At 32.5% G+C, this 17,987-nt stretch overlaps 2 protein-coding genes across 5 annotated transcripts in view; one reads left to right on the top strand and one right to left on the bottom strand.

Annotated features, from left to right (window-relative positions):
- Positions 1 to 94: 94 nt before the first annotated feature.
- On the top strand, positions 95 to 4,748 carry LOC125070300. The gene is made up of 5 exons (XM_047680101.1): positions 95 to 219; positions 600 to 837; positions 1,189 to 1,351; positions 1,834 to 1,995; positions 2,177 to 4,748. The coding sequence occupies exons 1-5, from the start codon at positions 189 to 191 to the stop codon at positions 2,300 to 2,302; spliced, it is 720 nt and encodes a 239-aa protein (XP_047536057.1). The 5' UTR covers positions 95 to 188; the 3' UTR covers positions 2,303 to 4,748.
- Positions 4,749 to 10,318: 5,570 nt separating this feature from the next.
- The window catches only part of LOC125070311 (sodium/potassium/calcium exchanger Nckx30C), an 89,434-nt gene continuing 81,765 nt past the window's right edge, over positions 10,319 to 17,987 (bottom strand). For all 4 annotated transcript variants that reach the window (XM_047680120.1, XM_047680121.1, XM_047680122.1 and 1 more), the window contains one exon: positions 10,319 to 10,860. In XM_047680120.1, the coding sequence (XP_047536076.1) occupies positions 10,617 to 10,860 (244 nt within the window). In that variant the 3' untranslated portion in view covers positions 10,319 to 10,616. The remainder of the gene's footprint in view (positions 10,861 to 17,987) is intronic.

Below are 17,987 nucleotides of genomic sequence, written 5' to 3'. Positions count from 1 at the left end.
CTCAACTTCCTCCTTCAAGCTTTGAACTTCCCTCACGAGAGAAGTAATTAGTGCGCATGCTCAGAAATCTATGTCAGGGCCGTGACATGACACAAAATACGCAAGGTCACTTATGTTTAGCGTTTACACTGTCACTTCTATTATTGAGTCGAAGGAAAAAAGTCTTTCAGTGAGAAAACTGTGCCGTTATGGCTTTTGTGCCGCCTCGTGCTGTACCAGGTATTTCAGAAAATATTACTAGAATATTCGGAAATTCACATTTATGTAATATGTTATTTGTGTCACGAACTTGCTGTAAATCGTGAACAGTGTGACAGAGACGTAAATATATAATTAGATAATTAGTTAGACGAAGACGAAGAGTTCGATATCTTTCGAATTTGTGATACTTACGTGGTTAATTTCGCGTAATTAGATTAAAGAGTGACATTTGTGTGTTTATGTAAGAGAAACTATTTAGATTCAATATATTTATAGGACTGATTTAAAAATCAAATATGTAACTAACATTTGAATTTAGTGCTAAAGTAATAAATAAGACATTTGAAGTTTAGATATTCTTCGAGCAGTTAATATCCTTACCCCAACTGATATTTCAGCTCGAAGTGTTCAGTCATTAGAGGAATACAATACCCCACGAGCTCCCCTCCGGCGTCAGGTATCCTTAGATGAAGAGAGACGTGATGATTGCCAAGGGCACTGGAGAGGACCGTACCTGGAAGGAGAAGAGGAGGAAAAGGGTGTACGGCTGTTCAGAGCAATGCTACTTCAGCACTTGAGACTTGAAGAACTTCGACCGCCACCATGTATGATAGTCCCCGCGAATCCTGATCAAAGGTAACGTTAATAGCTTTATATATGTACGTATATCTATTTACACTAAGAAGTACATAACTATATAATACATTTACATTTACATTACATATTTGAAATTGGTCACAGTAGCGTTCATTGGAAAGAAATCCAATATAACGTATAGTTAACTACTTAGATTATTATATTTAGTTTAGAAAACTTATGTTTTAAGGTTACTTGAGAAAAATGCGCACTCTAAAAATAAATATACTATAAGTTTTCAAATATACCATATATATGTATATATAAGTGAAATCATAATAATAAAGAATAATTTAAACAAGACAATTTATCTGAATAAAGTTATAGGATATTCTTGTAAACTATTTTTAGAGGTTGGTGGATGTACTGGAGGGACTGGAGAGCGTTGGAGCGCGCTGCTCGAAGATTTAGGGAAACAAAGGCTAGGGCTCGGCTGGCAGCGCGGGCTGAGCACATACCTTTATTATGCTTAGACGAGGTGCAATTTGAAGATATTATGCAAGAATTATGTCAGGTAACATTATTTTGCCTAATCTTGTTGTTGATAAGATAAAAAGATAAGACAATATATTTTTATATACGAATAGGTTCTGTATTTGGTCACTAAATAGAAAATGATTTTAATCTTTTAAATAAAGAAAATAATAATCTATTTGGTGGTAGGACTTTGTGCAAGCCCGTCTGGGAAAGTACCAACCACTCATCAGATATTCTACCGCCAAAAAGCTATCATTTGTATTGTTGTGTTCCGGTTTGAAGGTGAGAGAGCAGTTTAACTGCTGCCACGAGGGACGTACCGTCTTATTTCCCAAGGTCGGTAGCGTTTGTAGTCTGGTGATGTAAATAATGTTTAATGTTTTAAATTTTTCACAGTGTCAATTTCAATGGCCAATTTGTCCGTCCGTCTTCGAGATACTTGAACCTTCAAACATTCTACATATTATTGTTATCAACTGATAGCTGGTTTGTTTTATCAAAGATTTTGTATTGTTTTAGGCCTGTGTTCATATTGAACAGAGAGCGTTAGTTGTCCTGGCGTTTCTGTGCGAGGTGGTCGCTCGTGCTGTTAGGGTTGGAGGTTGGTGTAGAGCAGCGGATTGGGCTGCGAGGCATGTAGCCCAATGTGCAACTCCCTGGGCTATTCGACATGGTGGTTGGGTAAGTTTGGTCATACTTGTTATTAATTTTGTCTCCTGATAATTTTTTGCTTTTTAATGATCATCATATTGCTAGTCAAAAGTATGTTGAAGTCATCTTGTTTATGAAACAGTTCAGAATATATGTGTGACAACAATTTACGAATTGTGCTCTTGATTAACTTGATTTATCAATATTTTAGAGTGCCGTTGTAGAACGAGCAGGCGGTACGCGTAGAGAAGAAACTCTTCTAGCTGGCGCGGCTCTCGCGGCACTACTCGCCTTTCTTTTGTTTTGCCGCACGCGACTTCGTCACGCTCTGCTTTAAACATTCTCACTACTTCCACAAAAAGGGCGTGGGCACAGTTTGGAAAGATTCCCGGATAAATTGTTTATCCAGTGGCATTGTATAAACGTGTATTGGAAATTGAGTTTCCAAAAATAATCTCCAGTATAATATCTTTACAAGCCTTCACGGTGAATTTAAGAGCTATTCAACAGGACTTACATTGATTATTGCTTGATTGTTTTGTAAATCTTGTACTTAACCAAAGTTTAAAAATCATATATGTTAAGATTAAAATGTGAAGTGATGAAGAGGAATAGCTTAGGGATCCGAAGAGGTTGTTACACATAAGATTCGTAGATAGGACTTAGTTATTCAATTGTTTTTATAAATGTTTTTGGTTTTATCCTCATTTTACAGATCGTGCAAAAAGTCCTCAGTATATCCAACCGTCCGACAGTCTTCATTCGTATTTAAAGTATATATAGCTGCTCCTATACTTTAACCAACTAGGAATATCTGTGAGAAAGTAGTTAGTCAATATTATTTATTATGTAACCATTATTTATAGTTAGCTTTCTTCTTTTTAAAAATAAAACTGTTATAATTTATTGGATCTAAGACGCTGATGCTAGTCAAGTCTTGGATTACATGTCACCGAGATGGTTTCACAGGTTATTTGAACACAATTTTTGAATCTCAGTTTACATAATTTATTGCTGCAATTTCATATTCCTTAGATAAAGGGGATTGTGTTAGTTGAGCTATTAAACAGCAGCATTTTAGGTGGACCAAAGGTATGATAATGTTGAAGGGAAAAGGATTAGAATTTTGTAGGGAAATCGTTTATTTACTAATAATACAGTGTTGAATTATTCATTTAAAAATATGTTCGAGTTTTTTTTGTGTTGTATCTCGACATAAGTATTCATAGTGTTGTAATTTTGTTTTATTTTTTGAACAATCTATGCCAAACTATTTCCAAAGAAAGAAGCTTTTTAATAATAATAAAATAATATTATAATATTTTTCATGTTTCTGTACTTATTGTTATAACTTAAGTCTATTAACGTTTAGTATTTTTTGGAATTAATATAAAAATATTTAAAGTTATATTTAAAGAAGAGGTTAGAGGAGTATTTTAGTAGTTAGGAGGGATAGCTTTGTATGTATTTTACCGTACGGAGTCCGGACGTAGCTAATAAGTATTAGCCTCGCAAAGTTCGTTAACAGAGAAGAAAATTGGTGTTACCTAATATTTCTGGCTCATGAATAAATAATTTTGAATGCAGCAAAGGTAATGGCATCTCGATCTCGTGATGGATATAATTGACGGTGTAATGAATAGTTTACAGTTCCTGTCTATGGAAGTGAACACTTACCAAAAGGTGCAATGGGACGTTTGGTTTCTAGCTATTGTTAAGAAAAAGTTATGATGCCTTGGTAATAGACAATTTGACTACGGAGCTGTATAAGTACATTTATTTTGACTTATCGAAAATTCTCCTTCATATTCTATGTTTATTTTTTGGTGTCTATGATAATGTTGCGGAAACATATTTTTAATAGTAACATTAACAATTACCACAGTTCAATATTAAATGACATTTAATGATAAATAATTATATTACTTGGTTAATTTACTTTCACAGTAATCTATACTAATATTAAAAATGCATAAGTAACTTTATCGGTCTGTTATTATTTATCTAGAACGTAGGCTTTTAACGCCCTATCAAATCACGAACAACACCTTAAACGCGAGCGAAGTAGCGGACGACAGTTAGTATTGAATATATTGAAAATAAATATTTCCTGTTTGAGCAACACCATCAATAAAATGCTATCTTAATATTGTCATTAAAAAAAACAGGAAGAGGACTTAAAAATATATTCTTATAAATTAAATACTAAACCAGGTGTAAAACTTCGCTCTAATATTTATAGAGGGATACATTGATACAATAAAATAATATAACAAGTATTATATCAAGAAAAATGTTTAGCTAAAAAAAATTTGGGAAAGTGGGATTGTAAGAATAAATTAACATCAGATGCGGTGCGCGGCTTAGCTGCGTCAGCGCTTATTAGGAACCTCTAAACTAAGATTACTTATATGTGTAAAAAGAGTGTCCAACTACAAAATAACTAAACTAAACGAGTCAATTTTATTATCTTAGTGTGCGTGACAGCTAAACATGACGTTATGCTAGCAAAGACTAGTGTGCGTGTATTGTTGGCTACAATTCAGCACATATAAATAATAAAAGCCTCTGAAATAGACTGCTAATTCAGGCCAAGTATCCACCAAAGTGGAGATGGGTGATGGAAGTCGAGATGCTTCGTTAATAAATAAATAAATACATAAATTATAAAAATTTGGAGATTTAAGTGGATACAAGATCGAACACCAAGAAGAGAATATTCATAGTGTGTTCATGATCCATGTTATATTTATTAAATCAGAAATTCTTATTTACTTTACAGATATATAATGTATTTTCACACGATTAAGTATGTAATTTGAATAAATATTTTGATTGTGTTTTCTCTTTTATTAAATCATAACCAAAAAAATCCAACCGTTTTTCCAAGATTTATCATATATTTCATCTTAACCGATGATTTCGGGTTCAAACCCAGGCAGGTACCACTGAATTTTCATGTGCTTAATTTGTGTTTATAATTCATCTTGTGCTCGGCGGTGAAGGAAAACATCGTGAAGAAACCTGCATGTGTCTAATTTCAACGAAATTCTGCCACATGTGTATTCCACCAACCCGTATTGGAGCAGCGTGGTGGAATATGCTCCAAAGCTTCTCCTCAAAGGGAGAGGAGGCTTTGGCCTAGCAGTGGGAAATTTCCAGGCTGCTAATGTTAAAAAAATCCAATTTAAAGTACATATCGTCGTTTTATACCCAATGTAGACGGAACGTGGGAAAGAGGTTCACTATATTTTAAATCTCATTTTCCAAAAGCCCTTTTTGGCGCTTTAGTTTCTTTTCCTTTCACTGGTGGTATGAAGGAATTGTTGTTTTTAGACTTTTCTAGAGTAAATTATGCTGGTTCCAAAAGGTTCTGAATATAGAAAATAATGTACAACGCTTTGCATAATGTATATGTGTACATTAAACATTGTATGACAGCATATCATCAGTGATTTTTACTATATTTTTCAAACATAATATTTTTTTTTGTAGAAAATTCTAACATATAAAAGTTGTGAGTTTTCTCAAGTAATAGCTTTAATGATCTCTTTACTTTTAATAATTTATATGTATGTCTTAATTCAAGTCTTAAAAGGATATAGAATTTATATATTATGACTTTAAGGTAATTTTCTGTTACAGTTGTTGAATTAAAACAAAACAAAAAATAAATAAAAAGGTTTATGAGAATAAATACACATTGTAACTCACTATTTTATTATTTTATTGTAATTTTTCATAATACGATCGGTGGACACGCCGATGCTCTTGTCATACGCCAAATATTACCAATTTGAACATTTAAAAAAACAGTAAATGTAAACATCTGAATACGATATATTAAAAAACTATCATCGCAATTTAACAATCAATAAACGATTTGATTAGAACAACGGTGTCCATTATTAAAATACAAATTTTTTGAAACACAACAAAAGGCGAACGAATTCTACAGTTGTACTTCATTTTCGTTAGTTTCATATTTATAAAATCACTTTTATTGCTGGTCATAACAATAATATAACTGTATATCAAGATTTGAATACAGCTGAAATTGATAAAATTCAAATTGTAATTAATTTCGAAAATGATAATATTATAAATGAAGTGGTACAAAATTCATAATCAGAACATTCAAATTCTATTAATAACATCTGTGGTGGTGCTAAAAGGGCCAATCAACGATCTTTACTTCTGCTAATCAGAATATAAACATTAAACAGACTTTGGTTGACTATATAACATAAGCCTTTTTGCATATTGGTATAAGTAATGTAAAGCTTACATATGCCGTTTTAGCACGAATACATTTATTATTTTGATTTGACAAACAGCAAAACCCACTTAAGTCTTTTAGCACCAAATAACAGATATAAATTAACTAGAATGTCTGTTTCTTATATTGAAAAATAATTTTAACGAACTAAACCAATATACTATAATAATGTCCAAAATGCAAGACTTAAAGTAGTATAACCATCAAGAGCCGCTCCCATTGTATCGTTCCAACATTTTGAAAGTCTCTATAACTTTGCTACGTCGTTAAAAGTAATAACATTTTTTACTTTTCCTTAATTAATAATATCACTATTAACAATCTACGCTGTCATTTCGAATACGAGAATTACTCCTTTTATATAAGTTTTTTCGTCAATATATTCATATTTAAGGAAACTAATTGTACGCTTAACGATCGAAAAAAATAAAAAGGTAGTTTATTTAAATTTAAAGTTTTAATAGATTACCATAATAATTACTCACAGTTTAGAATGTAGATCTTAGTATGGATAATAATTTGAAAACTGTATAATAACATTTGATACGTACTTAATAAAACTAAATTACTCTGGTTTCTCGTAATCGAAATGTTTCAGCTACGAAAAAAAGTCGTTGACTAAACTCGTCACCTTTTCTTCGACACGAACCACTTAAAGCTGAATATCAATAGTTCTCGAAGAGTTTGAAATCTTAGCACTGAAATTACAATTATGGTGTTCGTCGAACGTGCCGTACCGAAGAAAACGCGACGCTTTATATTTTTATTTCTTTTATCCATTAAATTTATTATTTTTATATAAAAAACCATTCTAGTAACAATTCTACCTGGATATCATACTCAATTATAAGATAATTAACATTTTTAAATTTTTAATGGTAGCTTTAAGCCTAAACTTAGACTACGAAGAAGTAATAAAGATAAGTTTATTTCGTAAAAGGTATCAAATCGTGACACCGAGAGTATCCGTTTAAGTCATATAGGTTCTAGTAATTGTAACAAACTTGAAATAGAATGGAAACTAGCTCGGCACGTGCTATTTGGTACTGAACAAATGCAATATCTTGATGCTACTACGAATGAACATCGTACGAGCGCTTCGTGATATGATCGTTATAGTATCAGTGCATATCATTTGAACCCTCCGTATTTTTAAGTAACCTAATCGCAATGTCGACTAGAAACAATGGAAGGATGATTAATTTACAGATTCTACCTAATAATAGTTTAATCATTACAAGAGATAGATAGAAATGTCTAGTGTATATAGTACGTAAGATACAGCATAGGTATAGAGGTGGCGTTTATAGATGATACATTTAACGTACACGAACGTACACGCATCTCTCTTGGTGCTTTCCAGTATACTTATTATAAATATTAGATAAACTTTTTTGTATTTACTGCGATCTACTTCTAATTGATGTTAAATATATCACCGACCCTTTAAGAAACTTTAAATGGAGAGAAAAATTCGTTTGTAACTTACATTAATTGTATAGAATGGTCACTTCGAAATCATACAGTTTCATATTCACCGAGAGACATGAAATCCGATGAAGATTCTGAATCAGGATCCTACGACTATAAGGATAATAAAGTGTTTGGAACAGTATTTGGATTAATTAAGTTTGCATGTGAAACTGTTTGATCTGAAGTGACACTGCTAAGCGAACTACAGAAGGCTATCAAATCCAATCTTAATATATACAAAGAGTATTACTGTTTCCGCGTAATTTGAAGAAAATTTTCATTTATTGAACTTTTATTTCAATTATTATTAATGTCCTTATCACAGAATATGATCTATACGACTGTAACCAAGAATAACCTACCGATATGTTATTCGTCCAAAATAAATGCGTAATAAAACTCGAATTGGCTAATGCTTGCTCAGTTCCACTTTCAAAATCCTTTCCGATAAGCTTCATTGATAATTTGAACGCTGTTCAAAGCGAATGCCTTGTTGAAGATTGACTCTGGATTTACGAAGATGTTAGAAAGTTCTGTCAAATAATATTTCGCCATCAAGGCGATATTTGATTTGAAATTGTCAAAGCTTAACAATAATATTATCTATCTATTCTAGTCTATTTATTGCTATGTCAAATAGGCGGGTTATCAATATATTTTGTGGGATCTTAACAATTGTTTTTACAAAATTATCTTTATATATTTTTTTTTCTCAATCAATAACTTGTTCGTTCGAAACAATTTTGATTCACAGCATTGAAAGGTATCTACGGACGGTTTTTCAAGATGTTACATTTTTATCAATTCAGCCAAAGATGGCCGTTCAAAATTTAAACCGTGATTAAGTTTAGCTTTGAAAAAGAAAACATGATTAGAATTTTATATTAGCAGCGTAGTTATATAGTAGGTATCTAAAAGTAGAGAGAGAAAAAGAGAGAGAGACATTGAAGGTCAAACTTATAAAGAAGAAAAAGTACTTTTACGCATATGAGCTATAGAGAAAGTGTAAAATTTTAAATATAATATATTTTTGAGCGGGACACATGTGACTAGTAAATTGAACAATCCAATGACAGCTCTAGACAATTAAATATTGCTAATAAGATAAAAAATACGTAATCACCCCATACCGCAGTGGCGTAGTTATCGTAGGGCCAGGTGGTGCAGTGCACCAGGAGCTAAGGGGCCCTCTTACCTAAGCTCTGAGAATAGCGGGTCTGTCAACTCGCCAGCTCCTTAGGCAAGAAAACCTCGACCCTGCTCAGAAGATATTTTTTATTTTCTATCTATAATTTTGAAGGGCGATATAAGTTAAAGATTGGGTGGAAAGAGAGGGTGAGGGCCCGATTTATTTCCTATGCACCGGGGCCCTTGCCCACCTAGCTACGCCACTGCCGTACCGTATACAAAAAATAAGGTCAGTAATAGAAAAGAAGTAATAAAAAACCTAGCTATAGATCACTGAACTCGGAGGCACATTGTGTTTCCAATGTTAATTTGTCATTTCTGCCACATCTGCCCCACTCAATAAGTCATCTACATATTTATTTACAGTACGATTTTTAATTAACATTTGTGCAGCGACTTCGGCATCACCGTTGTATATTCTACATCCAACGTCATTAATATTATATGAAAAATATAATATAGACGACACATCGTTAACATGTAAAGAACACTGATCTTCGCGAGGACTTCATTTTGATACACGTTTTCAATTGTCCTTTAGACACCCAAACAGTCAATTTGAGTTTTAAATTTTTGGATAAATTTTATCGATTATACTTTAACGAACTATAATTGATGCATTATTGAATCTTGATTGATATTTCCTATCGTTGGAACATATGATGTACGGCTGTATGTGATTTGTGTAAAAAATCTTATAAAATACTTTGCTCACTATCCGTCCTCGCACGGTGGACGAATTACAATTCGACCTAGGACACATATAACAAAATCAATATCTACAAAGTTATTACAATCAAAATATTTACAAAATAAATCTTAATTGAACTAAATTACTGATAATCTATCGTTAAAATATAACACGGTATTAATATTAGCTACAATACATTTATGTAAAAGCCTTGAATAGTAATATTTACTAACATTTATATAAATATCTACACTATATAATTTAACTACGTTTACAGTATCTCGTTATATTATGAAATAATTTTTAAGTACAAATTTTATTGTATTGCTTCTTTGACATCTTAACAAATTCTTACAATGAAAACAATTAATATTAATTTTATTTATAGGGCCGTCAAATTTATTATCTAAAATGTTTGCGGAGTAATCGATTACAATCATTATAAGTAATGTAAGTTTAATGTTTGACGCATTGAGTACGAACATTTTTTATAGACGAGGCATACATGGAATAACGTATATTTGTCACTATTTTGTGCTAATTGTTCATCATATATTACGACTAACAAATATTTGAGCGTCAAATAAATCTAAAGAAATGCTATTAAAATGAGCTATATCGGTTATAAAGTCAATATAATAATATGTATAATTTCATTTCAATTCTTGTTCTACAGTGTGTAGTGTTATAATTTAAAAAAGAAAAAAAATCTTGTTCTTGTATGTACGTGATTTAATTTTTGTTGAATTTAAAATTACGTCGCTGTTTTATTCTTAGTCCCAAAATTTATATGAGATTATGAAGGTATTCTGTCTTTACATAGACAGCTATTATTATCGAATGGAAGAAAAATGTGACGTTTCAATATATTTTTTATAATCGATATTCTTGAACAACCAAAAAGGATTTACTTTTTCATAAAAACATCAAAAAAGTATAACTATTCTTTAAAACATAATAATTTAATTGATTGTAATTTTTTATTGTATTCGCGACCTTCGATTCGCTAATAATCGAATTCTATTCGCTAGGGCAATGGAGGTAGCCATATTCGAGGCCGAGACTGACGGCTACGAACACGAAATAAAGGAGGAACATGGTGAAACCGAGACCCCTATTCATTTTCCACCTGAAGCAGGCTATGCTGATGATGACGAAGATCAGCATGGCGAACAGTAGTACGATGCTGCAGACCATGCCCTTCGAGTTGACCTGAACTGGTTCCCCGTATATCAAGCCATAGAGGAGCCAAGGCAGAGGCAACCTGAAAATGGAAAAATATCATAAAATAGTATAACTCATAATTATTTATTATTTTATTTAATATAGAGACTGGCAAATCGGCCGCTAACGCTAATCTTGGAAACTGAGATGATATGTACCTTATGCCTGTAGTTGAACTGACTCAGTCACATTTCAAACTGGAACACAACGGTGGCATAATATATGATGGGTAGGTTGAAATTTATATATCTCTAGTTGTCGACCGCGGCTTAGCGGCGTTGGTTGTCAGGTAAGTGGTCACCACCGCCCATAGACAATGGCGTTGTAAGAATTATTAACCATTTCTTACATCATCAATGCGCCACCAACCTTGGGAAATAAGATGTTACGTCCCTTGTGCCTGTAGTTACACTGGCTCACTCACCCTTCAAACCGGAACACAACAATACAGAGTACTGGTTTTAGGCGGTAGAATATCTGATTAGTAAGTGGTACCTACCCAGATCGGCTTGCACAAAGCCCTACCACCAAGTGAAGGTTTTTGGCATAAAAAGTAGTCTATGTTTCATACCAAATTTAATCAAATTCAGAGGTTTGGTCGTCAAAGAGCAACAGACAAACAGGCAGAGGTCCTTACGCAAATCATTCCTGTATTTATATCCACAATTGTAAACTAATTCCATTAGTGGAGTAATTTATCGATGAACTATTAATAGTTATTACTAGTCATATCTAATATTTCCTTTGAGATCGCTGAAGTTTAATATACAATTTAAACGCATGAATTTCCTATAAGTAATAATATTAGGTATTAGTCATTAATTTTCCGAAACGTTTAATGTTCCTGATAAGAAACGTGTTCAAATAAAGATCGTATCAGCTTTTTTCATGAGAAGTCTAAAAATCACGCAAGGTTGTATCCTGGGGGAGTTGGCATTTCGTTTGACCCAACATTTGGGCCAAGGCTTAAGGGTAGATAGTATCAGAATGTAAATTTTCACGCCAGTTATGGATCATTTACGGCTGACTCGGTTAGTATTATAGGTCATTGTTGTAGAGCTGGCCAAAATTAGGGCATAGTTTGAAACATAGTGGCGCAATTTTGTATAATGCATACATTGCAAATATTTTTTTATATCTAAAATAATGTTATCAGAAAATATCATAAAAACATGCGCCAAATTTCTTCGTCACAATAGTTTTAAGACAACGTTAAATAATTTTACTGCAAATTCGAATTTGAAATTTGACTTATATTGCTTTCAAAGAAGGATTTATTCATAAAAAACAGAATATTTTTACGTACAACGATCCTTTTTTTAATAATAATGATGCGAACCGATTTATAGTGATACGTCGTTTTGATACTAAAGTCGTATATCAGATTCTGACATTTCACGCTAGCGTTCTGCGGTGAGTTTGGAAATCGTTTTTAAAATCTTCTATATACGACTCCTATTATTGACTCATTAGTCGGAAGCTAGGTCTATTTATAAGCCGGTAATATAAGGTAAGTCTAAACATTTTTTAAATTTAATTATTTTAATTTAAATTTCCGTTTCAATGAACTACTCGTTCAAGGTGACTTAAATGAATTATGATCAAGTTATTTATATTTATAACAGAACATACATTTTGGTACTTTTTCAAATTAAGTTCATATATAAATACGTGTATGTGTGTATATAGAGGCAAATATGTAATTTTATTTCAAAGATATTTTATATATATTATTTGGAAGCGATCGCTGTCTTAGGAATAATGTTGCTTCTTTTACGTATGTCTGTTTTGCAGTATGTTAAAGTTTTTAACTATAATTATGATTAAACTGTCTAATAGTAAAAGTAAACTTCATTCTATGCTAATTTCAAATTTTTAATATTGTAATTTTTTTCAAGTAATAACACATTGCAACAAATTTGGTGTTGCCAACACACTGCTCAAATCGGCTAGACACACACGAGGCAGAAATTCATCTGACTCGTGTTGGTTCTCACGATGTATTTTTTCATTACCAATCACGTGATGAATTATAAACGCCAATAGCGCAGAAGTTTACGGGCCGCCTGGCGATGTAAAAAGGGCTATTGTCGTCCCCACACCTAGCAGAAGCTTTATGCTTAATCGGAGGGATAAATAAAAAAACATTAGTAATTCCTTAAAATCGAGAAATTTTACTTTTTTTTAATTGAACTATTAACCATTGGGCTATTAGTTTTAATGTAGCGTCAATGTAATCTCAAATGGGAAAACTTTCATGAATAGCCAGAATTTAAAAGACGTAACAAATAGGAAGGGCATATTTTAAGTATAAATCCAAGAAAAAATTCTTCAAAAATAACAATGTTTTCTTCCATTGTGTACATGTAGCACTTACCAGGCTCATCCATTTACCGAGTTGCTCTGAAGTGATCGTTGGAAAACGTACTCTGTACAGACTATGTAGAGTTGAGTATTCCGTGTATTGTAAGAGCCTTTTAGGTAAGAATTATCTGAAGGATTTTGGACTCTATTACATTGATAATAAAGTCGATATGGTTTATCAAGACGAGTTTTATGTTATCGATCGGATGATGCACACTAAGCCAGTGCAGTCTAGTATTGTAAGCCTAGACATCGCAGATAAAAATAAAGTTGTTAGCTCAAAACAATCCTCTGTCTTATATAAAGTGGATTTTTGTTAAAGTTATGGTAGTACAAATATTTTTAAGTATTTAAGCTTCGCACTACATTGCTTCGAGGGATTTTTTTATATGGCAACACCAGACGAACTGTTAAGAAACGTCATGTTAGTTTGCTTAGCTTTAATACTATTTTAAAGTTAAGAAATACTTTCTTAATTGATTGATTGTTGATATAACCTGTTGCAGAAGTAATATAGTCATATATAACCAAAGTAATATATAGTTTATAATTCAAATATTTATATAAATAAAATAAATATATTTATAAAGAAGGAATAAAATAAATTTGCTTAAAAGACGCATTATGTTAGAATATATATATATATATATACGAGTATATACCCTGGTCTATCCATTTAGATCATGCTACTAGGTATATTTATTTTTTAAACAAAACAAAAAATGTATCGAACGTATATACAATCCCTTTTTTTAATCTTTAAAGTCGGTTTCAAATACATACATATGTACGTATACCTGAATAACCACCGACTCTAATCCATCAACTCGTATTGAACCAGTGTGGTGGAATAAGCTCCAAGCCTTAATCATTGAAATGTCTGCTTAATAACAATTCTAAAGAATTATTGTTATACGATAATTTTTATTTCACTTATTGTATAGGAAATTTTATTTAATTTTAAATGATTGAGTCCGTTCAATTCATTCGCTCCAGCTAATAAAAGATAGAAATGAACTCTTATTTCCGTAAAGTTCCGTCGTACATATTTCATCATCGATTTTGCAACGTCTAGTCCTATAGAAATCGTAACTGGATTTCAGATTAAGAAATATCTATTTTATTTTCAAAGGAATAAGGAATAAAATTGCTCAAACGATTATGCGATTCTGGAATGGCTATCTCACTGGAATTGTCAGCAATTCTGTTCTTAAGGAATCTTAGCGGAATCGTTAGAATAATGAAGTTCTGGTTTCGTATTATTAAATTTATGATGGTTATTTTTTAAATAAAGGGTGTTATAAGTACAAGGGTGGGGTTTAATAAGTATAGTTGAATTATCCTGGGAAAGCTTTTTCTGAAATCCACCTCCTTAACCGGAAAGAAGAGAACGAGGTATTTAGTTAACTGGTGTTTTGTTTTTTAATTTTTATTTATAAATATAACGATATAGATTTATTATAATGATACATCGTTACGCCAAGATTTACTTTGGCGATTGATTTCATACTGATTTATTATAATTTTACAATTGATTAAATAAATAAACTAATAAATACCAATTAATGTTAAGCTAATAATTTTCGCGTGCATCTTAATCGATTATTGCGATCTCAAACCCAAGCAAGTACTGCAGAATTTTCATGTGCTTAATTTGTGTTTCCTTCATCCGTGTTCGGCGGTGAAGGAAAACATCGTGAGGAAACCTGCATGTGTCTAATTTCAACGAAATTCTGCCACATGTGTATCCACCATTGGAGCAGCGTGGTGGAATGTGCTCCAAACCTCCTCCTCAAAAGGAGAGGCGGCCAATCCCACCCCAGCCCAGCAGTAGGAAATTTACAGGCTGTTAATGTTGTATGTTGTATTATTTTGGACAGTTTGGATTATGCTTATTGATTTTGTAGCTGAAATGGTCTTAGAAAATCGCAATAGCGTCCGCGAATACTTATTTGAAATTGCATTTAAAAAATAGTTGAAATGTTTTCATGGCACAGAAAAATATTATATGAGATTCTTCAGCTTTTATAAGCTTTTTATGAAATCAATACACGCTTGAAGAAACTTTGTGCAATAAAAAAACAAAACTTAAAAAAAAAATCACGTCATATAGATTGTAATACTTAAAACTCATTTTTGATTGCTTTATAGTAAGAATAATTCATTGGATAATATGTCATCGTGCTCAATGTTTATTAAACAAAGCGTTTTAAGAAATAGTTCTTAAAAATAATATGAGTTTAAATTGAGCTATCCCAGAGGTCCCATATGTAGTTCAGTTTCTCGCGATGCTGTTTCAACGATGGATCTCTACTTATACCGAATTTTATAATTAGGTGTGTATCCAGTTTAGTTCTCCTTCCCGCCTTAAGAACAAGCAAAAAGGTCAGGCAAGCAACGTCCTTGCGATCTCCCCTTCTCCCTATAGAAATATATTTAAGAGACATTCTACTTCCTTCATGGTCTAACACTTAACCATCTTTAGCAAGGCTTCCCACAACGCTTGGCATCTGGGTATTTACCCCACCGGATCCTGGATAAGACAGGGTAGTCTCCTCTGAGTTTTATTGGTAGACTGTCCCTGATTTTATTATATATTTTTTATAATGTAATCCGGATCCCATTTATTGTTTAATGCAGCAATATAAACAATATAATAAATACTTAAAATTCATCGCAATATCGTTTTGGAAAAAGCTTAGAATTTAAGTACCCTAAATTCACATTAAATTCAGCTGTCGTCATCTGGCATGGACAACTCGTAACTGCGGCAGATGCAGCTCTGTCGAAACGTTGAAACACTGTGAATACATATTTATGTTTTGAAAAAGATGCTGATATATTTATATTTACTAATGGTGATATCGTTAAACGGATATCGTTAACGAGCAGGAGGAGTGTATCTATCTGTCTTTGTCGGATTTCGATGTTACTCTATATTAACATGTACTTAAACGTTATTCCTTACATCACCGATGCGCCACCAACCTTGGGAACTAAGATGTTACGTCCCTTGTGCCTGTAGTTACACTGGCACTCACCCTTCAAACCGGAAGACAACACTACTGAGTACTGCTGTTTAGCGGTAGAATATCTGATGAGTGGGTGGTAGCTACCCAGACGGGCTTACACAACCCTACCATCACCAAGTGTACTGACTTATTAAATTTTATCGACTCAGAGCCAATAATACTCTAGAAAGCTAAAAGTTGGAATATAGATTTATTTTATAACGCAAGCATCCTCTAAGCTAAACATTAAGGATTTTGGAAATTTCAATTTCATGGGATGACGTAAATGGGAGGGGTTACTTTTGTGTACTTTTCCCGTACGAATTCAGGACGGGCAGTGAAATGTTAATTAATGAAATAAACCAATAATAAAATAAAAACGATAAGAGCTTATAACATTTCATTCAGCGCTCATACCTAAGGTTACTCTTTGATACAACGAGGAATAACTCATGTAAGCCTACTGGCACTATGTAAGATTACCAAAATGTCAAACGATAATAGTCTTCAAAATATGATTGGCAAATTGCTCTAAAGCTTAACTAAAGAGATTTCTATTGTTTCCATGGATTGGAAAATTCGGTAAATGCAAATACTTGCAAATACCAAGGTCGTGATAGGCGGTGACGTGAACAGATTTCTTAGAAAAAGTAAGAGAGATCAAGAACTACGAACGAAGTTTTTCAATAGTTAAATTGTTAATCGATTTATTAGTAAGGTTTATTGGTTTGATGGCTAACAAGTAGTAGGTACGTGCCATGTTTTGCAGGCTGCAGAACTATTATAGTTTATCATATTAAGTTTAAAAAAATTAATATCGTCGATCCGGAAAACCTTTATAACGTTCATATATTTTAACTCAAAATATATTTCAAAATTGTATGATTTTACCAATTACGTAATATGGCTTCATAGAACAATCACACATATACAATCATAGAGATATTTCCTTAATTTGCATAACGACGCTCTGCAGTTAAACCTCGAACCGCTCACCATATATGCAGTACTTTTTTTGGAATAACATGAAAATGCCACACGATTGGGCTTAGATCTCCTCTTCTTTTGTGAAGAAGGTTATATATTTAGGAGCTTATTTTAATTTGCTGGCTGGTCATTGCTGGTTTGGGTGATATATGTATACGATGCAGATTTTTATCCAACACATGAAAAATTTCTGACGATATCTGCCTTCACCACCAAGCATGAGATTCAGTATAAGCACTAATTAAGGACAGGCAAATATCAGAAGTGCTTGACCGGATTCGTACCCGCAACCTTCAGTTATCGTACACGTGCTCCAACTGGGCCAGCTCGTATTTATGTTATGGTTCTAATACAAATATTAGAAGGTTCATAAAATACTCTTCTTGTTTTATACGTGATACAATGGTAGTGAAATGCGAGCATCGCTGCGGGAAAATGGCCCATTTGTTTTGAGTCATAAGGCTTATAATAAAACGGAACTAATTTGAAATTCTCTCCACAGTTGTAGAACTGTATGCAATAGAGTATGCGCGTGGTTACATTTTATGTGAAATATATTTATAATATTTTATTCGTCGCAAACATGGCGCAGTTGTTGAAGTACTTACGATGTCAAAAGCGTGTCATTTTTATTCCTTATTATTTTGTATTTTAGAGCTGAAATTCTACTTTCTAGCAACCATTTCGAGTGGACATAGTTATTATGTAAATATATTATTATTGTTTTTATTTTATCCTAGCTTATTTGGCTGTATATCCTGACATTCTGGGTTAAAACTTCACGTCGAGTCATTAAAAATGTATT

Source organism: Vanessa atalanta, chromosome 17, assembly GCF_905147765.1.
Source record: "Vanessa atalanta chromosome 17, ilVanAtal1.2, whole genome shotgun sequence".
NCBI classification, from domain to species: Eukaryota; Metazoa; Arthropoda; class Insecta; order Lepidoptera; family Nymphalidae; genus Vanessa; species Vanessa atalanta.
The sequence above is the reverse complement of the archived record's forward strand: the minus strand, read 5'-3'. Positions and strand labels throughout refer to the sequence as shown.